The sequence below is a fragment of the Protomyctophum bolini genome (assembly GCF_963924005.1).
Source record: "Protomyctophum bolini genome assembly, chromosome: 23".
NCBI classification, from domain to species: domain Eukaryota; kingdom Metazoa; phylum Chordata; class Actinopteri; order Myctophiformes; family Myctophidae; genus Protomyctophum; species Protomyctophum bolini.
In genome coordinates, this window is record NC_137884.1 from 23,345,886 (window position 1) to 23,367,785 (window position 21,900).

General features: G+C 43.7%; 1 protein-coding gene and 2 long non-coding RNA genes across 5 annotated transcripts in view; 1 reads left to right on the plus strand and 2 right to left on the minus strand.

The window, feature by feature from the left end:
* Positions 1-3,817: 3,817 nt before the first annotated feature.
* LOC308311249 lies at positions 3,818-8,229 on the minus strand. Of its 2 annotated transcripts, none has more exons than XR_013963607.1 (8): positions 8,140-8,229; positions 7,669-7,732; positions 7,225-7,281; positions 6,813-7,037; positions 6,042-6,420; positions 5,755-5,843; positions 5,227-5,313; positions 3,818-4,127 (listed from the first exon to the last, which is right to left on the minus strand). It is a non-coding gene; the product is annotated as an uncharacterized lncRNA (long non-coding RNA). The 2 variants fall into 2 exon arrangements; XR_013963608.1 differs by having other exon boundaries at positions 6,027-6,420.
* Positions 8,230-9,622: 1,393 nt separating this feature from the next.
* Positions 9,623-11,162, minus strand: LOC308311250. Its single transcript, XR_013963609.1, has 3 exons — positions 10,986-11,162; positions 10,622-10,729; positions 9,623-10,281 (listed from the first exon to the last, which is right to left on the minus strand). It is a non-coding gene; the product is annotated as an uncharacterized lncRNA (long non-coding RNA).
* A 551-nt stretch (positions 11,163-11,713) lies between these two features.
* pik3cg (phosphatidylinositol-4,5-bisphosphate 3-kinase, catalytic subunit gamma) overlaps positions 11,714-21,900 on the plus strand; it is a 30,995-nt gene continuing 20,808 nt past the window's right edge. For both annotated transcript variants that reach the window (XM_080757868.1, XM_080757869.1), the window contains exons 1-7: positions 11,714-11,860; positions 15,713-15,955; positions 17,016-17,187; positions 17,636-17,898; positions 19,196-19,282; positions 20,454-20,554; positions 21,450-21,619. In XM_080757868.1, the coding sequence (XP_080613994.1) occupies positions 15,722-15,955; positions 17,016-17,187; positions 17,636-17,898; positions 19,196-19,282; positions 20,454-20,554; positions 21,450-21,619 (1,027 nt within the window). In that variant the 5' untranslated portion in view covers positions 11,714-11,860; positions 15,713-15,721. The remainder of the gene's footprint in view (positions 11,861-15,712; positions 15,956-17,015; positions 17,188-17,635; positions 17,899-19,195; positions 19,283-20,453; positions 20,555-21,449; positions 21,620-21,900) is intronic.

Sequence of the window (21,900 nt, forward strand, 5' to 3'; positions counted from 1 at the left end):
CGCACGCAACACACGAGCACACACACTGATTTCCCCAGCCATCCGTGACCTGGTTCACGTCTTCCTGGATGAGGAGTCGGACCTAGAGCAATAGAAGTAGAATAATATGGTTAGCTAATATCTCCATATTTCACTTTTTCAATGTTCTTTTCATAAATCAATGCCCTACTTCACCTCGTCATACATAGGAGTGTCGCACAAAAGCAGTGAAAATAAAAATGTGAAAATGTACAATCTGCTCACAAGGTTGTATACCTTCCTAACATTAGTCTAGTTTTTATTTGTCGACGAAATTGTTAATATATTTAGTCTTATAGTTTTAGCCATCATAGCTCAGTTGTATAGTTTCCATTTCATTTTCGATAGTGAAAAACGTAGTCGACGAACATTTTTCGTCATAGTTTTATGAGTGGTGTCATATATACAGTATAATCTCTATACTGTGAACCACACTGTACAGGTTATAAGATGCCAATACAGGATGCCTCAAACGGAAATCCCTGCATGAACAATCGTGTACTTGGCAATGAACTGAAGCCTAAATAGAATCGTTGTGTGCTAAATTATTAACAGGCTTATATTATACCTAAGCTGTTAAATATAGACAGTAAAGCAGAAATGATCGCTCAATCACAGTCCCTAATGACGTATATTATATTGCCCTAAAGGGAGCATCATTTAGTATGTGTGCACTGTTGATGTTGTTAGATGACATCTATGGGGTTCATTTCCATTTGTGAGGGATGCGGTGCACATTTAGTTTTATAGTATTTTGAATTAAATTTCCATATTTTAGTCACCTGATATGTTTTATTGTTAGCCTATAGGCCTACTTTTATAGTCGACTAATTGTCATACGAGTTTAGTCTAAATCTATAGATTTTGTCGACCAAAATGTACCTTCTTGGCGGGCCTTGATGGCGTCGTAGAGGCAGATTTTTAAAACCTGTGATCTGAAAGCTCACAACGCGAATCTGTGAGCTTGTAGATCTGCTGTTCTCAGAGTGAAATGCACCCGGACACAATCAAACATAAAATGATCTCTTCTCCACTAGTCCCTCCCTAACATTTTAGTCTTTTTCTTTGTTGACTTAAATGTTCATTAGCCTATATGCAGTCTTAGTTTTAGTCATCATAGCAAATTTCTTATATATTTTTTGATCATTGAAAAAATTCACAATAAATTGAATAATGGGCTGTCTGGAGGGGTGAAGTCCTCTCCCGTGAGGGAGGGAAGGGAGACAGGGGTCAATATGACCGAAAAGGAATAGGCAGGGATGGTATATAAGTTAATAAGTTAAGTATGCACTAAATTCATATTTAGAAAATGTTTCAGATGGAGGAAAAGAGAACCAGAGATGATTTGAATCGAATATTTAGGAAAAGTCAGGGAAGGGGAGGGAACCTTCTGAGAGCTTCACAGGCAAAGATAATCAACTTCAAAATCTCTATATGGGTCAGAAAGACCGCACACACACACACACACACACACACACGCGCACACGCACACACACGCACACACACGCACACACGCACGCACGCACACACACACACACACACACACACACACAGGAGCCAGAATGATTAGACCACTGTCGCCTATCCAACACTAATGTAATTTGTAGTATGGCTCCCTCGTGTGGTCAAATCAGACAGTAGGCATCATTGTATCAACATCCCTTATCAACTGGGGAGAGGCGGAAAGGAGAAGAGTCATTGATGGCCTATGCTCCCAACGACGTCGAGTCTGTGGGGGCTATGGGGCTGTAGCCCCCCATGAAGAATTAAATAGCCCCTTTTAGCCCCCATGAAGATTTTCGTGGACATTTTATATTAACGTTACAGATTTTCTGGGAATTATTGACCCTCTGTGACTCCGAAAATTCCGAAAATGTGAACCTCTCCACCGGCTGTTCAGAGGTGTTAAAAGTACTCAAATGCTAATCAGGTTTCTTTTGTTTTCACCTAGCCAGGTATTATATGCCTACAGTACAGTGCCCATAGGCGGCGGGTGTGTAAGGCTAGGGAAGGCTTAGCCTTCCCAAAAATTATGCTGGGTATTTTTTTAAATATATATAATATATGTGCGCAGCATTATATAGAAGGCTATTGTGTGTGTAGTGTGTGTGTGTGTGTGTGTTGTTGCTGCTCCCTGGTGATCGGGTAGGTAGGCTATACAGCAACCGGCCTAATCAGCATATGATTGGCTACTATTGGTATGTCTGTAAACCTCGTCCGCTTCCAGTCTCTTTGTAGCAAACAGTAGCGCGCGCTGGTTTGTTTTGGGAAACAGCAAAACGCAAAATGTATTTTCCAAGGCAAAGATAAAGTAATTCAGAAGAAGAAGCTGTGACTCGGCTGTCAGAACTCAGCACCACCACCAGTGCCCGCACGGTTCACAGTTCACACCACTGCAGCAACACTGACACGTTCAGCGGAGTGGCTGCTGTCTCTGTGCCGTCTGTGAAGAGCCATGAGCCGCGACTCCCGGGAGGGGCAGCAACACCGCCGGGTAATCTCTACACTGACTATAGTGAGACTAAACACACTGACTCGAGAAAAGACCCATATCGTCCAAAATAGGCTAATCAGTCGTTGTCTGTGTATAGGCTATAATTCATTGGTACAAGTACGCTAAATAACTCACTTTTAGACCATTTGGGAAATAAATAAATCCACGGCAGCGCGATCTAAGGGTAATGGACACATAACGGACACCCGGGTATAAATGCAATAATTTATTAACAAGAAAATAATGAATATTTACAGATATGGCATCATGCATAAATTACAATCAACATGAAACATGTTACTTTTATTACAATTTTTTTTGACTATGGCGTCTTCTCTCGTGTATCATCAGATGTCCGGCTCCATGCTCGCCTCTCCTTGGAGGCCAGTTGGGTCAAAACAAAGTACACCACATTGTGACTGTTAAAGAAATCTGTCGGACGTAGAAGTAGGCGAAACGACCCTGAAATCACATATCAGGTAAAAAAATTCCTACAAGGCTCTCTTTAAGTCTATCAGAGCAACCGCCCTCAGGCCTACGTTACACAGCGTCACCACAGTTTTATAACAACAAACAAGGCGAAGCCGTCCGCTCAGAACTGTCCACCTGCACACTTGACAGTGTGCTGCAGGCGTCACGTGGTTAAAACTGCACAGAGCAATCCAAACCGGCAGTCTTGTAGCTCCTGCACAGGGGCTCAAACACAAAGCAATAGGCTATTGCACATCTCATCCACAAGCTCAGCTTGCAGATTGGCCATCTTGACAGAACAGCTGCAAACGTCACAGCTTTCCAAAGACCGGAAATTGTCACCGCACAGGTGACGCAGCATCATTCTTCTGAAGCACATGATCGCAGAATTCAGAGTCCAGAGTGCCAACAGCACTTATATCCCTCATTTAGGAAACCAGCGTGGAGACGTTTGCGGATAGCAGACTAGCCACGCAACAGCTGTAGTGAGTCTACAGTCCACCTGCCTGCTGGCAATATAGCCTGGTTGTGATATGTAGATGTGATTGATATTTTTTGTTTGTTTTTTTAAGTCATTCTATAACAACAACACAAAGTAATTGAATTTATTTTATATATTACTATGTTATTACTAATTTTATGTATAACTATATTACTAATTGTATTTATTTGATGTATTACTATGTTATTACTAATTTTACTACATGCATTACAAATTGTATTTGTTTTATGTATTACTGTTATTACTAATTTTATTTTTTATGCATTTATTTATTTTATGTATTACTGTTATTACTAATTTTATGCATTACTATATTGATAATTTAATGTATTTTATGTATTATTGTCTATATTACTAATTATATTTATTTTATCCATTACTAATTTTATTTTATGTATTACTAATTTTAATTTACTTTTATTTTACTATTTTAATTTACTTTTATTTTACTATAATCTATTTTTTTATCGTTCGTTTTATCCATTTATTTATATTATTATCTAGTTATTTATATTGGTTTATTATTTTATTGTTTAGAGCCCTGATTGATCACATCTACATATCACCACTACCAGTCGGGATCTGAGTGACTCAGAACCCTGGTGACCTCCAGATGGAGCCACACAGGAGACCAGCAACGTCCTAAAGAAAAGAAAGAAATGCTCATTACTACTTTGTTCATAAAACAATATTGATTGAAATATTTATTAACAGTTTGCAGAATTACAGTACATGTCAAGCACAAACTCAATACAAAGACTGTTAACTGTAAGTGGACGACCCAATTAAGCATTATACTTGTTTACAAGAGGGTCCACCATGTTCAAGTCATCAAAACATTTAGAGACGTACAAATAAGACACTTCTATATAGTCAAAGAACAGAACAGGAATTCATCATAAAGGAGGTAAAAATGGAAAATAAACTTATACAGTGAGGGGAAAAAGGGAGTCAAGGGATTCACATGTCTTAATGACTGTTGGTAGGGCGTTCCACATTTTGGTGGCATAGGAGTGAAAATAATTTAGTCCCTTGTTTGTGCCGAATCTGGGTTGTACATGGTTCGTTGCACTCCCTCTGGTGTTGTGGGTGTGGACTTCGTTAACATAAAGGAAGTATCTAGACAGGTACGTGGGTATCTTGGTGGTGTATCGAATCTTGTGGACCAGACCCATTGCAAGATGCTGTACTCTGTCGTCGGCCCTAAGCCATTCCAGCCTGTCAAAGTAAAGTGGGCAGGAGTGAGGTAGGTTCGGGGGGTGAGGCCAAGTAGGAGCCTGACCAGTTTGTTTTGGGAGGTCTGGAGCCTAGTTTTAAGGGCCTTTGAGGTGCTGTGGTACCAGGAGGTGCATGCATAGTCAAAGAAACCTTGTACGAGGGCTCCTGTTAAGGTCTTCAAGGTGTTTTTGTTGACCAGTGAGGAGATCCTGTAAAGGAATCTTGTTCTTTGGTTGACTTTTTTGATTACGTTGGTGGCCATTTTATCACCGGAAAGATTAGCCTCCAGGATGGAACCTAGGTAGGTAATTTCATCTTTACGTGTGACAACATTGTCACCAACTCTAACCAAGAAGCCATTTGCCTTGCTGAGATTACTATTAGATCCAAAGAGAATGGATTCAGTTTTTCCCAGGTGTAAAGATAGTTTGTCATCAGCGAGCCAGGTGCAGATTCTACCGAGTTCAGAGCTGAGGGCCTTGTCATGTCATGATCATAGTGTGTGCGTGTGTTGTATAGTTACCTTGCTGTGATGCAACTCCAAAGGTGATCAGAAATAGTTGCTCCATCGGCTAGAAACGTGCTCTTCACCGGCATGATGATCTTGTTCCTAAAAAAAGTATATAGTCAACCTTAACTGATTACAGAACATGATATAAAAAAACACAACTAGAAGGATTTAGGCCTGTCACAATTACCTAATTGCCAAGTATTTGAGATACTTTTTTAGAGATTAGTCATAATCGTCTCCATGTTGAAAATGTTCATATATTGTCAAACATTTTAAAGAAATAATGCAAGCAACCGATCTACAAGCTCTAAATGTGTCACTTTGTAATTTACTTTTTTTTTTTTAGTGTATAAAGTTATTGAATTATGCCATGTGCAGCTTTTTGTTTACAAAGCCTAGAAAAGCCAAAGTTTTATTTAGAATGTTAGTATGACGCAATTAAATTGTTACTTGTAATTTATTTGAGCGACAATTAAATCGGCCATTATAAAACCTTAAATTCTGACAGGCCTAAACAGGTTCCAGTGGCGTCTACCGAACCTTCTAGCTCCGTCCGAGCCTCCCAGAAGTCCTCAGCGGAACCACCCGGGGAAAGCTTCGGATCTCGGGCATCGGCTGAGATCTCCATTCTAACAAAGAACGAAAGACACACAGCCCAAATTAGCTTTGCTGTGTGTGTGCGTGTCCTGTCACAACACACACACGCACTTACAGTAACGTTTAAGAATAGGGATCGACCAATTATCGGCAACGGACAGATTATTGGCTTTTTACGAAGCCTAAAAAAGCCCTAACCCTAAAGCGGTTCGTACCGTTGAGTTCCTCACCGGGAAGGCCCAGGTCCGAAGTCCTCCAGCGTCTACCCAGATCTGTCCTCCGTCCTCCCATCCATCCAGGCCCAGGTCCGAAGTCCTCCAGCGTCTACCCAGATCTGTCCTCCGTCCTCCCATCCATCCAGGCCCAGGTCCGAAGTCCTCCAGCGTCTACCCAGATCTGTCCTCCGTCCTCCCATCCATCCAGGCCCAGGTCCGAAGTCCTCCAGCGTCTACCCAGAGCTGTCCTCCGTCCTCCCATCCATCCAGGCCCAGGTCCGAAGTCCTCCAGCGTCTACCCAAATCTCCGTCCTCCGTCCTCCCATCCATGGACAGACCTGCAGATCTCCATCTCTAGAGGCTCCAGCCTCCAGCTGTGTCTATGATCTCCATCCTGAGAGAGAAAGAAAGAAACCATTAGCTCTACAAGCTCACAACACGTTGCAGTGTGAGCTTGTAGATCTGCTATTTTTGCTGAACGGAATAGGGATGCTGGGGTTGAAGTGCAAAAGTGTCATTAAGACTTTGATTAGCTTGGAAAGCTGACAGACATTCAACCAGAGTGCCACTAGGAGGCATCAACACATTATTCAAGTTGTTACAAAGACCAAGAGGCACGCTCATGATATGAGATATTGACTCTCAAACTATTGTGCAGAGTCATTTAGATTTATCCTAAAATATTTAAAACATTTGGATTACTGTAAATGATGCCATTCTTCGTACCATAACAGTACAAAAGCAGTTATCCATCCTCAGAAACAAGCAAGAACTATTCCTACTCACAGCTCATCAGAGTCCTCTGAGGAAGCCCCCGGGGGGGGTGGGGGGGAGCTTTGGAACGGATCTCTGTCCAGGGAACATCAGATCGCCTATCGATATCTCCATTCTAACAAAGAAAAAAAACACACCAAATTTGCCTTTCTGTGTGTGTGTGTGTGTGTGTGTGTGTGTGTGTGCACTCAGCTGTCCAGCAGCGGCGTTCCAGCGACGTCTACCGCGATCTTCATCCTAACAAAGAAAGATTGATTAGAGTGACCAAGAGCCAGATATATATTCTATCCTGTCACAACATATATACATCCTAGTACATCAAACTTTTATTTATAGAGAACATTTAAACAGAAGCTAAACATATCACTTACAGTAATAAACGTTTCAGTTAGGGTTCTTTTTGACAGGCCTAACAGGGTCTTACTTTGAGTTGTCTTCGGAGGAATGCAGATTCCTGGACAGCGGGAGACCTGCAGTACATCTGGAAGAAAGACATGGCGGTTATCGTCTATGAATGGCTTCATAGAAAAGAGCTTCGCACATCACTTTCATCACTGTCATTCTTGATGACAATTGTTTATGAATTTGATGTATTACTATGTGTTGTTGCTTACTGTAAGTCACTCTGGATGTGAGAACTGCCTGTAAACAGGAAAGGGGGAAAGAGATGGGGAGTGACACGCGGCAAAGGCCGTCGGAAGTTGAACCCGCAGCACGCCATCCGGCTGGCTTGGCAGCATAGGTGCCCAGACAGTTGAGCTAACCATCCGGGCCACACTTAAATATTTAATTGCAATTTATTTGAGCGACAATAATCGTCCAGTAAAAAGAAACCTCATAACAGTGAAAGGCCTAGAGCGGTTCTTACTGTGCGGTTCCTCACCGGGCAGGCCCAGGTCCGAAGTCCTCCGGCATCTACACAGATCTCCGTCCTAAGAAAGAAATAAGGACTAAATTAGCTTTTGTTGAGCTGCATATTCAGAACCACTTTTAACCCTCTATAGATTTGATAAAACAGACCTTTAAAGAGAGCATTTGGTATATGCTCCGATTTCACTCTACACAAATTGATTTGCCAAACATAGCAGATCTACAAGCTCACAACACGTTGCAATGCGGTGAGAGCTTGTAGATCTGCTAATTTGGCTGAACGCTCCCCCCAGAATAGAGATGCTGGGGTTGAAGTGGTTAAAAAAAAAGTGTCATTAAGACTTTGATTAGCTTGGAGAGCTGACAGACATTCAACCAGTGCCACTAGGAGGAATCATACTGCCATGCTATACTTCGTACCATAACAGTACAACAGATATCCATCCCAACAAGAAATATTCCTACTCACAGCTCATCAGAAGTCCTCAGAGGAAACCCGGGAGGGAAGCTTTGGAACGGATCTCTGTCCTTCCACGACGTCTACCACGACCCATCCACCGTAAGAAAGAAAGAACGAAAGATTAATTTAAGTGACCAAGAGCCAGATATACGTACATTGTGTCCTTTCACATCATACACAAAAGGTATAGAGAACATTTAAAACAGAAGCCGACCATACAACTCGCAGTAATAGAAAAGTCTAAGTGGTTTCTTACTTTGAGCCGCCTTCAGAGCCCCCCATGCAGATTCATCCATGGACAGCGAGAACTGCAGATGTCCACCTGTAGGGGCTCCGGTTGAGCCTCGCAGCATCTGGAATGAAGACATGGTGGGTTATAGTCTATGAATGGCTTTGCACAGCCACTTGTTGCTGCTGCCAATAGGAATTTGTGATGTCTGTGTGGCGACAATTGCTGTGTGTCTGTTTTTTTATAATACATACAATTTATATAGCACTTTTCAAGGTACCCAAAGTTGCTTCACAAAACAGTAAAAACAAATTTATTAGAAAATAAACTAGATTAAAAATGTTCAAAACTAGAATTTTTTGGCATGTTTGTGAAGCTTTTCGGTTCCACACCAGTAACTGCTGTTCAACACTAACAGCTACATCCATGACCTCCCTGCAACAACATCAATGAAGTATGGCTATGCAGACGACCCGAGTACTGTGTCCCAGTCTGGAGCCGTAGCTCTCATGTCAAGAAGCTGGATGCTGCCCTCAACACCGGATGGGCCACCCCAAACAAACTGCCTGCCTGTTCTCGCTGGAATCACTCCAACAGAGGTCAGACGAGAAGCAGCCACGCTGGCCCTCACCGGGAAGGCACAGCTGAGTGAATCCCAGCCATCTCCTCCACAAGGTCGTCAGAGACACCACAGCACACGTGCCTCAAGTCACGGTGCCCTTTTGCCACAACACACACACACACACACACACACACACCAAGTCACGGCAACCTTTGCCACAGCACACGTGCCTCAAGTCACTGTGCCCCTTTGCCACACAGGCCCAGGAACTGCGCCACACAACACCAGCTGACACCTCCAAGGCATCCTGGGTGAAGGCAAGACAGAGGGACCAGTGGAATACATCGAGGACCCCAAATATGTTCTTTGCCAGCACCTCCCCTGCAAGGAGTGGACAACCCTCAAAGCAGAAGTGGGACATCTCGGACAGTGCCCACTGTGAATGCGAGGATCCACTACAGACTGTGGAACACGTAATGACGGTGAAGTTTTAGTGCCACTTGTGGCATTCTTTGAAATGTATTGACACGTTTGATATATGTTTTTGTTAGGGATGTCCGATATTATCGGCCGATAAAAGGCATTAAAAATTAATAACCCTAACCCTTAATTTTACTTTATTTATTCTTTTACATTAAAAACATCTACAAGCTCACAATACAATAAGACACATGTGAGCTTGTAGATCTGCTATTTTCAAAATATTTTTATACATTTGAAAACTTGAGATGAGAGATTAGATCATTTTAGATGAGACATTTTGCATAATGAGTAACTATTAATAATTACTTTTGGTATTTTAAGTACATTTTATACCAAAACCTTTGTACCTTTACTCGAGTACATGTTGAATTGTAACAGAGTATTTCTATATTGCAGTATTGCCTACTTTTATTTAAGTAAAAAGTTTGAGTTATGTTTCCACCACTGGAAAAAGCCTGCATATAATATATATATCGGTATCAGTTGATATCGGCAATTAGGAGTTGGACAATATCCAACACCGACTGTCGGACATCCCTTGATTTGTGTGATTTTTGTGCAGCTTTAAGTGAGTTTGTGGCATTTTGTTTGTTTGTTTTGTGAACGAACCAAAGAGCACACCCAGTATGTATCACAAGGCTATTCCACCAGTCAGGTGTACTTATATCTACATCTCATAAGCGGCCATGAACTAAACACTACAGATATCACAATTTGACTTTGGCAGCAGCAAGAAACGACTGATCTTCAGCCATGCTTCTCTCTATACAAACACTCATAATGTCCACATGGATATCTTCGCAGCCAGGATGGGGTGGTTCACACAGGAGACCAGGTTCAGTGTTCCAGCAGCATCTACGGTCATCTCCATCTACATCTAGAAAGAAAGAAAGACACAGGGGGGCAGTCAGACAGATTTTTTGTGACACCAACACCGTGAAAACTATATAGAATAAATACAGTTACAATCGAATAATCTCATAGTTTCACTACTAAAATCTGTGCAATAAACTTGTCACTTCAGCAGTACAATCAATACAAATGGTTAATTTATGGTCAATTATAAATACAGTGATACAAAACTCAAGTCATTTCAATTATAAGACAAGGAAAATGCACAATAACCAAAAGTACCACAACCAAACGAAAACCAAACAAATACAATCATGAATGATATACTCCAAATGGAAACTAGACAAATAAATAATCATGTATACCTCACTCCGCTTATCGAGGGTGCTAAAGGGCTGCATAACCAACTTGAACCTCAGGGCACATCAACAGTCACCGATGGTCACATTTACACATAGTGTGATGGACAGGCACTGTAGACAATAGACAACTTCAGTCACTAAATGTTCACTACAACTGCAAATGTCACAGGCTTTAACACTGCTTAATCAATAAGAGTACAAACATAATAAGAGTCACATAAACAGTCAAACATTTCATACCGTGTGGTCTGGTGCAAACACACACACACACACACACACACACACACACTGGTGCTCTCTCCCTCTGCTCACTCTGGAGTCTGGCTGTGTGAAATGAGTCTATTTGTCTGAGGTGAGTGAAGCTAACCTCATAATCTGCTGCGGGGAGCCCTCATGAGGATCATCAGAACTCTTCGGCTCTGCTGGTCGAGCGATGGGCCTATTAAGTACAAAATCAAAGTGTTTGACTGTACTCTGTACTGTTTACATTTCTGACTAATAAAGTACCCGCCCGGTATTCAATGTTCAATCAATCCGCTCCGCGGATTCGTCTATATGTAGTCCAGAAGTGTCTCGCAGGACTACAAACATGATGCAAAGCATGAGGAGAACTTGAGAAGGGGAACCACCAGTGATGCCATGTCCGCTTATTATAAGCGACTTCGGGCTTGTTTTCTGCAAGTTGCGGGCTGTGGTGTTTTTAAGGCTTGTTTCTAAAGTGTAGTAGACTAGTAGTTGCTTATTTATGTTGTTTAAAACCAGTGATTCTCACATATTTTCATGTCAAGGACCTCCAGATCAATGTATTTGTCCATCTAAAGACCCTACATGTAAAACTACTTTGTGCCAGGAACTCCCATATAAGATTTGTGTTGTCGCTAAAATGTTTCAAAGAATATTCCACATTTTGTTAGCCGATCTACAAGATCACAACGCGTCACAATTATTTTGGGCTTGTTTTCATGGACTTGGTTGCTTGTTTCTCTTACACAATCTGGCAACACTGGGAACCACGGACGCACGGGGTGCGACTCTCTCTCTCTCTCTCTCTCTCTCTCTCTCTCTCTCACACACACACACACACACACACACACACTGACACACACACTCAGGGGACTTACTGAAGTGAGTCAGTGTTGAACACAACACAGCTGTATTTCAGCATGCAATATGGTTGTTAGTTAGATAAGACAGCATCAATGATATTTATCACACTATCGTCATCTGCGTCTGCGTTGCGCGGTGAGTCTGGAAAACTTTTACAAAACTTAACCGTTATGCGGTAGCCTACCCTTTTCCTAATATGATGGCAGAACGGTGAACCGTTATGTTTTTTTTTGTGTTGTCAAGCTGTAGTTAAACAGTTGGCTGTTTGTTGTCATCAGTGTGTATACTGTAGTTTATTTGTGTTGTTAAGCTGTAGTTAAAAACAGTTGGCTGTTTGTTGTCATCATACGGTAGTTTATTTGTGTTGTCAAGCTGTAGTTAAAAACAGTTGGCTGTTTGTTGTCATCAGTGTGTATACTGTAGTTTTGTGTTGTTAACCTGTAGTTTAAAACGGTTGGCTGTTGAGTGTGTGTATAGTTTTGTGTTGTTAAGCAAACTAGTTCAAAAGAGTTGGCTGTTATTGTTTCAGTGTATTTTTGTGTTGTGAAACTGTATAGTTTAAAAACGGTTGGCTGTTGTTGTCTATCAGTGTGTGTAGTTTTGCTTCCTGTTTTCAACACTTCCTTTGCTGTGTGTGCTGAATGCTGATGCCAGCGAAATGATACTCAAAATCTACAAAGCAACTATAGTAGCCTACTTGGAAATTGGAAATAGAAATACCTCAACATTGAGTAAATGTACTTTTCCACCACTAAAAATGTTGTAAATACAATTGGATGGTCAGAAACAGCTTATGGTGTACTGTACCTTTGTCTATGGGTCAAGATATCTCAGCTTGACGTGTTTTTCTTGAGAGATTGACTGTTGGAACACATGTATTTATGTTGAAGGCTCATTGTTTATTCTGTATTTGAGCCACTGGACCAGATTGAAGGCCTATTCATTGTACAGTTTTCAGTGAAGAGGCGACCACCCAAAACTACAACATGACGTCATGCCGCAGTGGTCACCGGCGCTCACACAACACACCTCATTTCTCGACCGTTTCGGACACGGGGCGGCTCGCCGGCACCGGGCCGGCACCCTGGGCGTGTTCCTGTGGGTCTGGAAGTATCGGGGACCCCCCCACAGACGCCCACACGGAGTTGCACCACTCACTTCACACGGGTGTGATTTTACTAACCACGGTGGTCACCTCTGCCCCGAAAACTGGACTAGTATCAATAGGCATTTAGACCCAAGACATAGAATATTTGTTATCATTGGATAAGATTTGGTCCACAATTCCATGCTACTGTATGTATGTGGTACCATAGGAGAGATAACAGGCAAACATTGATCGAAATAACAATTATTCTACATTCTCTTGTGTACAGTCTATGTTTGGGAAGCACAAACGTAATCAGTACACCATTAACAGGTCTGTTAACTTGCGATTGGTGTGGGGTAATTGATCACATCACCTATTTTGTGTGGCCCATACATTCGTGCTTCCTAAAGGACGTTTTGATAAGTTCAGTCCTGCACTCATTCTGGGCCCCTCGTCGTAGAGAACGTCATCCGTGTGCAGCTCTTGAAATAGTGGAGATATTTGACTAAATACACGTTTTCTGCCAGAACTTTCAAATTACTACTAAACTAGTCCTCAAAATGACTCCATAAGTCTTAGGAATTCATTATTGGGTGAGTGCACAGGCAGTTCTACAAGTTTAAATGCCGATGAGTTTAGTCTGCTAACTGTGCGCGGATAGGACCAGTCTATGACTGTGTGGAAAACATGACTACATAGGGCTATTGACTTGTAAACTGAGATTATGCCTCAAAAGGTTAATGTCAAGCCCTGGAGGCAGTACTTTATGTTCCAAAAACATGTACCGGTATAGGTCTTCTCAGAGTCTCTTGCCGATGACAGAGCTTCTTCTCACCCTATCACCCTAAGGGAGATGCCATACGACCGCCTGACGAGCGACATTTCGACAGCTTGTTCTCTCGGCCTTGACCAAATAATTACTGATAGTGAAAAAGGGAACCCTGGAGCATAGGTCACACTCACAGGGGCCATGGTGTTATGTTCAAACATCATAAAATATATTTCTAAGAAGATCACTGCATGTGTTCTCCAGCCTAGGATCATGGAACTACTGTAGATCATTTATTGTGCCTCCAGCAAGTACATTTACTTAAGTAATAAGTGCACTGTACTTTTGTACTTCATTTTGTGGTATTTGTACTTTACTCGAGTATTTACAAATTCAATTTCAAATGCCTTTACTTCTGCTCCACTGCGTTTATTTGGCAACTTTAGTTACTAGTAGTTATTTTGTAGATTTTGATTACAAAATATACGCGACTTCACGACTCTATTTTGGCTTATTTGCTCACAATGTGCCGCGATGCGACGCATTGTGAGCTTGTAGATCTGCTATTTATCTTCAAAAGATCATTATACATTTGAAAACATTCTGCACAACGAGCACTTTTACCTTTTAGCACCTCAAGTACATTTTGACGCCAATACGTTTGTGCTTTTACTCGAGTCGTACAACTTTTCTTTTGTCACAACTTTTACTAAATTGTGACAAGATTATGTCTACGTTGCAGTATTGATAATTTTATCAGGTCAAACAATTGAGTACTTTCCCCTCCAGGGCGATGCACACGCAGAATAGACACACCAACAGACCCACACAACAATGTTCAGCGGTCGGACATGCACTGCTCCCGTGCTTGCGGTTAGGGTTAGGGTTAGGTTAGGGTTTGAGGTTGAGGTTGTCGGTCTAAATGACAGTCGGACCAAAAGCATGTCTAAACTAAAGTCCGTACCCTCCTCCTCACCTCCTCCAGCTATAGGCTCTAAACTAAAGCCTGTACCCTCCTCACCTCCTCCAGCTATAGGCTCTAAACTAAAGCCTGTACCCTCCTCACCTCCTCCAGCTATAGGCTCTAAACTAAAGCCTGTACCCTCCTCACCTCCTCCAGCTATAGGCTCTAAACTAAAGCCTGTACCCTCCTCACCTCCTCCAGCTATAGGCTCTAAACTAAAGCCTGTACCCTCCTCACCTCCTCCAGCTATAGGCTCTAAACTAAAGCCTGTACACTACCCTCCTCACCTCCTCACCTCCTCCAGCTATAGGCTCTAAACTAAAGTCTGTACCCTCCTCACCTCCTCCAGCTATAGGCTCTAAACTAAAGCCTGTACCCTCCTCACCTCCTCCAGCTATAGGCTCTAAACTAAAGCCTGTACCCTCCTCACCTCCTCCAGCTATAGGCTCTAAACTAAAGCCTGTACCCTCCTCACCTCCTCCAGCTATAGGCTCTAAACTAAAGTCTGTACCCTCCTCACCTCCTCCAGCTATAGGCTCTAAACTAAAGCCTGTACCCTCCTCACCTCCTCCAGCTATAGGCTCTAAACTAAAGCCTGTACCCTCCTCACCTCCTCCAGCTATAGGCTCTAAACTAAAGCCTGTACCCTCCTCACCTCCTCCAGCTATAGGCTCTAAACTAAAGCCTGTACCCTCCTCACCTCCTCCAGCTATAGGCTCTAAACTAAAGCCTGTACCCTCCTCACCTCCTCCAGCTATAGGCTCTAAACTAAAGCCTGTACACTACCCTCCTCACCTCCTCCAGCTATAGGCTCTAAACTAAAGTCTGTACCCTCCTCACCTCCTCCAGCTATAGGCTCTAAACTAAAGCCTGTACCCTCCTCACCTCCTCCAGCTATAGGCTCTAAACTAAAGCCTGTACCCTCCTCACCTCCTCCAGCTATAGGCTCTAAACTAAAGCCTGTACCCTCCTCACCTCCTCCAGCTATAGGCTCTAAACTAAAGCCTGTACCCTCCTCACCTCCTCCAGCTATAGGCTCTAAACTAAAGCCTGTACCCTCCTCACCTCCTCCAGCTATAGGCTCTAAACTAAAGCCTGTACCCTCCTCACCTCCTCCAGCTATAGGCTCTAAACTAAAGCCTGTACCCTCCTCACCTCCTCCAGCTATAGGCTATGGACCAGCAGCAACGACACATGAGTGACGAGGAAGAAGAAGAAGAAGAAGAGGCCGTGGTTCTGCGAGAAGAGTCTAGCAAGAGGAGGAGGAGGAAAAAGGCCGTCAGCACGCCGTCATCCTACATGATGGATCAGATAGCCGTGGAGTTCATCCTCCCCACCACCGGGAGGACTGGACACAGCCCTGACACGGTGCTGTTGGAGGTGGCTGGGAACTGGACCGTAGAACAGGTATGATATGAATGAATGGACACAGAACTGGACCGTAGAACAGGTATGATATGAATGAATGGACACAGAACTGGACCGTAGAACAGGTATGATATGAATGAATGGACACAGAACTGGACCGTAGAACAGGTATGAATGAATGGACACAGAACTGGACCGTAGAACAGGTATGATATGAATGAATGGACACAGAACTGGACCGTAGAACAGGTATGATATGAATGAATGGACACAGAACTGGACCGTAGAACAGATATGAATGAATGGACACAGAACTGGACCGTAGAACAGGTATGATATGAATGAATGGACACAGAACTGGACCGTAGAACAGGTATGATATGAATGAATGGACACAGAACTGGACCGTAGAACAGGTATGAATGAATGGACACAGAACTGGACCGTAGAACAGGTCAGGGGTCGGGGGGACCCACCGACTGACTGACTAAAATCAGTGGGTTTCAACCCTTTAAATATCGAGGCCCATTATTTATGGGGGGGGGGACACGACGACAACGACTAAATGATTGATTGATTGATTGATTGATTGATTCCAACAATGTCAATTGTAATTGATTATAATTGCTGATACCTAGTTAATTAATTGAATCATCTACTACAGAGAGGTGTCCAAAAGGTCACAAAGGCTGTGTCCAGATCACATGACATGCTGCCCCTAAAGAATATTACATTTAAATATAAAAAGTACTTTTGGCATCTGCCTCTTGAATTAAGTTGTCAGCTCAAACCCATAATGCAATACTTTGTTTTCAAGAGTGTTGCTTGATGCGCACAAATGTCGGTTAGGCCTATATTACAAATGAAATGCACAAAAAAACTCTACCTATTCCATTTCTCCCCCTTTCCCATTCCAAGTGCTTTTGTCTTAAATATAATGCCAGCGCCGCGCTAGCTATTCCAAAGCCATTTTCAGCAATGGTATTATAATGTTTTCAGTGAGCTGTTCACTTTGAAAGTAGCCCTCATGTCAAAAACAGAGCGTGCACCCCCTGATCTACTCTACTACTACCATCCGGTGTTCTCCTGTCCCATGCAGGTGAAAGCCCAGGTGTGGCTGAGGGCCCTGTCCACCAACCTGTGCCCTGAGTTCTACCTGAAGTATTCCCCTGACCACTGCATCCTGCTGTACCCGAAGAAAGGCAGCCTCTGTGAGATCTACGACCTGCACCAGGTCTTCCAGACGCTGGACTGCATCCGTTACTGGAAAGGTACAGTATATATACAAACCCTGTCGTTTGATTTACGCAAAAAAGTGGCAAAAAAAACGTCTACAAAATAGCAGATCTATACAAGCTATTTTCAGCATGAAACCAAGTGTAAAATGACTTGTGTCTTATACTCTTGTCCACTATAGTCCCTTCCTTAACATTTTAGTCTAGTTTTTATTTGTTGACGAAATTGTCAATATATTTAGTCTTCATAGTCATCATAGCTTACTTTTCATTTAGTTTTCGCAGGTGAAAAAAGGTAGTCAACGAAAAGATTTCGTCTTAGTTTTAGTCGACGAAAACAACACTGATTGACAGTACGTTTCGCACTGAAATACATTTTGAATTCCGGACGTTCACGTGTAACAGAGCATTTCCACGTTGCAGCATTGATACTTTTACTTAAAGTAAAACCTTTGACCTTTAACCTTTCTTTTCACACGCACAGCCCTGAAGAAGGAGGCGGGGCGGGTCCAGCTGGTGCCCCGCCCCCAGCCCCCGGACCAATCCCTGCGCTACCAGCGCTTCCTCAACCACCTGATTGGCTACGACGTCACCGACGTCAGCAACGTGCACGACGACGAGCTGGAGTTCACGCGGCGCAAGCTGCTGACGCCGCGGCGCATCGAGCTGTCCGACCGAGACCCCGACCTCTACGCCATGGACCCCTGGGTGACCGCGCGGCCCCTGCCCCAACACCTGCTCAGCAAGGTACTGTACGTTACAGAGACCCCTGGGTCACCGGGCGGCCCCTGCCCCAACACCTGCTCAGCAAGGTACTGTACGTTACAGAGACCCCTGGGTCACCGGGCGGCCCCTGCCCCAACACCTGCTCAGCAAGGTACTGTACGTTACAGAGACCCCTGGGTCACTGCACGGCCCCTGCCCCAACACCTGCTCAGCAAGGTACTGTACTGTACGTTACAGAGACCCCTGGGTCACCGCACTGTACCTCAGCAAGGTACGTTAGAGAAGTGGCGGTTCCCAAACCTTTTCATGTCAAGGACCCCCAAATTGACACTAATTAGCCTAAGGACCCCCATTTGAAAAGACATGCCAGGGACCCCCATTAGAGAAGATGTTTTACAGAGATTCTCAACCATTTAATTTCAAGGACCCCCCCAGTTTGACATGCATTAGTCTACGGACCCCCCATTTAATGGCATTTCTATCCCAATTTATATTGTAAAATCAATGTTATTTTAACTCTGAGAGTGTACAAAGTCCATTTGGTTCCATTTGTACACTCTCTGAGTTACGGACCCATAATGGTCCTTTTGGTTACAAACTGTCTTTTAGCTGGGGACCCCCCTGGAACTCCCTCAGGTTCCCCTGGGGGTCCCCAGACCCCACTTTGGGAAACACTGCGTTACAGAGACCCCTGGGTCACCGCACGCATTTAGCTTACCTTTCCATTATAATCAGAACGGTATGTCCTCAATTAGTGTCCCTGTTAAATGAATAATCGGCGATTGGATATCAGTCATAATAGTGAGTATGCACATGCATGATGTTCCCATCAGGACACGCCCCCCTCATCTAGACTGAGTGGCAAAACATTGAGCAGCATGGAGTGTTGGAGTTTGGAAGCGCTCGTTGGAAATCCACTCAACCGTCCTGCCGTACCACCTGGTTCTAAATGTCACATAATGCAGGAGGCAGCGAAATGTTGTATTATTGAAAACAAGCACTTCCTAACTCTGACACTTAATCAAATGCAGGGCATTTCTTGACAGAAAGTAGCTCATAACGTTTCTATGGTGGATTTTTATAAAAACAAAAACTTTGCAGATAGAAAGAGGACAATTCAAGCTTTTCGTACAGCTGCAATGTTGGTGAGTTTAACATTGTTTAATGCAACCAGACAGGACCTTTTCTGTTTGGATGAATGGGGCTGTCAAGGCCAGAAAGTGGTTTTTTGCCACTCAGTGGGCGTTCCCGCATATGATGATGTCACGCGCATACCCTCTAGAGGTGCGTCTCTAATCATTATGTCTCTCTCTCCCAGGTGAGTAACGAGAGCATCCTGGTGGTGATCCACATCGGCACCATGAGCCAGACCATCAAAGTGTCCCTCAGCGACACACCTGCACAGGTACAGTAATTCAGTGGTTCCCAAACCCTGTCATTTGAAAAGACATGCCAAGGACCCCCATAAGAGGAGGTTTTTACAGCTCTAGGGCCCCCCGGTTCGACCTGAATTATAGGCTCCGGACCCCTATTTAATGGCATTTCTATCTCTGGGACCCCCAATACATATTGTAAAATGAATGTTGATGTAACCCTGAGAGTGTACAAACGGAACCAAATGGACCCGCTAGGGGAATTCCCCGTTCATTTTCCTCATAGACTTTATTTATTTATTTAAAGACGTTTACGCCGCGGACAAAGCCAACTTGAGTTGTGACAAATCATGACAATAAAACACAATGTTTTGGGCCGATCAAATAATTAGAAAGAAGAGGAAAAAAAGGCAGGATACAACACTTTTTGTTTTGTTTTTCTTCTTACTAATTTTTTTGATCGGCCCAAAACATTGTGTTTATTGTCATGATTTGTCACAACTCCAGTTGACTTTGTCCGCGGCGTAAACGTCTTTAAATAAATACTTTTTTGAAAAGTCTATGAGGAAAATTAACGGGGGAATTATTTTCCGGATGAAAGGGTGGCGGGACTGTGACGCTCTATACAAGACTTTACAACACAACGGTAACCCTTCTGTGCTCTCTCTCTCTCTCTCTCTCTCTCTCTCTCTCTGTGTCAATCCTCCACAACACAACGGTAACCCTTCTGTGCTCTCTCTCTCTCTGTGTCAATCCTCCACAACACAACGGTAACCCTTCTGTGCTCTCTCTCTCTCTGTGTCAATCCTCCACAACACAACAGTAACCCTTCTGTGCTCTCTCTCTCTCTCTGTGTCAATCCTCCACAACACAACGGTAACCCTTCTGTGCTCTCTCTCTCTCTGTGTCAATCCTCCACAACACAACAGTAACCCTTCTGTGCTCTCTCTCTCTCTCTGTGTCAATCCTCCACAACACAACGGTAACCCTTCTGTGCTCTCTCTCTCTCTCTGTGTCAATCCTCCACAACACAACGGTAACCCTTCTGTGCTCTCTCTCTCTCTCTCTCTGTGTCAATCCTCCACAACTCAACGGTAACCCTTCTGTGCTCTCTCTCTGTGTCAATCCTCCACAACACAACGGTAACCCTTCTGTGCTCTCTCTCTCTCTCTCTCTCTCTCTCTCTGTGTCAATCCTCCACAGATGTTGGCCAAGCTCTTTGCCAAGATCGCCACAAAGAGGGTTTTACTGGGCATTCCTGAGGATGTGGGCGAGGCAGACTTTGTGCTGCGTGTGTGCGGCAGGTATGGCGGATTGAAAACCAATCAAAATCAATCAATGATCTGTGCCTTAATGAAAAACGTTATCCGATAATATAAGGCCACGCATTTGACTGACGTCGCTCTCTTGAAGTTTCTTAAATTTTCCCTTTTAAACAACTTCAATGAAAAATAAATAAAAGATAAATATTGGCCAAATGTTCATACATTTTGGCCCAGAATAGGCATGCAAGTGTTCAGCAACATTTAGACCATTCAACCCCTATATATATATATATTACTCTGTGGGTTTTTGCGACAAATTTCCATGATTTAAAGAAAATAGCAGACCCTACAAGCTCATAGCGCGGCACTCGGTGCCACGCTATGAGCTTGTAGATCTGCTATTTTTCAACAGCTAAAGCAGAACATAATGTTTAAAACACCAAAAGGGGTTCCCGCCCTGAATTAGCCTGGTTAATAAACCAGACCGAATCAGCCAGACTAGCCCTGAATGCCGGCTGTATGGCGTCTATGTCATATGACGCCGAGAGGCTAAAGCGGGGAAACGTTTTAGCTGTCAGACTCGCTGCTTTAGTCGTTGTCTGCATGAGAATCACTGCTCCAGACCAGGGTACTGCTTTTGTTATATTTTATTAAACTTAGAACATTTACCACAGTGAATCACAGCATAATAAAAGCGATTGCGGTCAACAAAGTTGGACCTTCCCCCCGTTCACCCCCTCTCTCTTTCCATTCATGAAATGCCGCCTTGAGAACAGCTGACTTTACTATGAGTGACGTAGGCTAGTAGCACGCAACACCACGTGACCCATATAGCTGTCACCAACACTGTGCTCCCGAGGCGTGGGTTCTAGCGTTCAAAGGGTATTTGAGACCCGCCTCCGTTCTTCTGTCCCTGCGCGGTGGCGTTCCCCAGGGATGAGTACCTGTACTCGGACCACGCGGTGCAGTACTTCCACTGGGTCCGGCAGTGTCTGAAGAGCGGCGAAGACATCCACCTGGTCCTGGAGAGCCCGCCCAGCACGGACCTGGACCGGGTCCACACAGAGGACTGGTACCAGGTGGACGACTGCACCGGCCTCGGAGGTACTGTACGCTATGTACCAGGGAATATGACACCTTTTTTTCACCTGAAGTGCCATGTTTTCATTTTCGTGATAGTCAGTGTGCCGTACTGCATATCACTGGTTCCCAAACTGTTTCATGTCAAGGACCCCCAAATTGACACTAATTAGCCCGTGGACCCCCATTTAAAAAGATATGCCAGGGACCCCCCATGAGAGTAGATTTTTATGTCTCTAGTAGTGATTTTCATGGCCAAAGCATTTCCGGGGGTCCCCAGCCAAAAACGTTGAGAACCCTTGCCC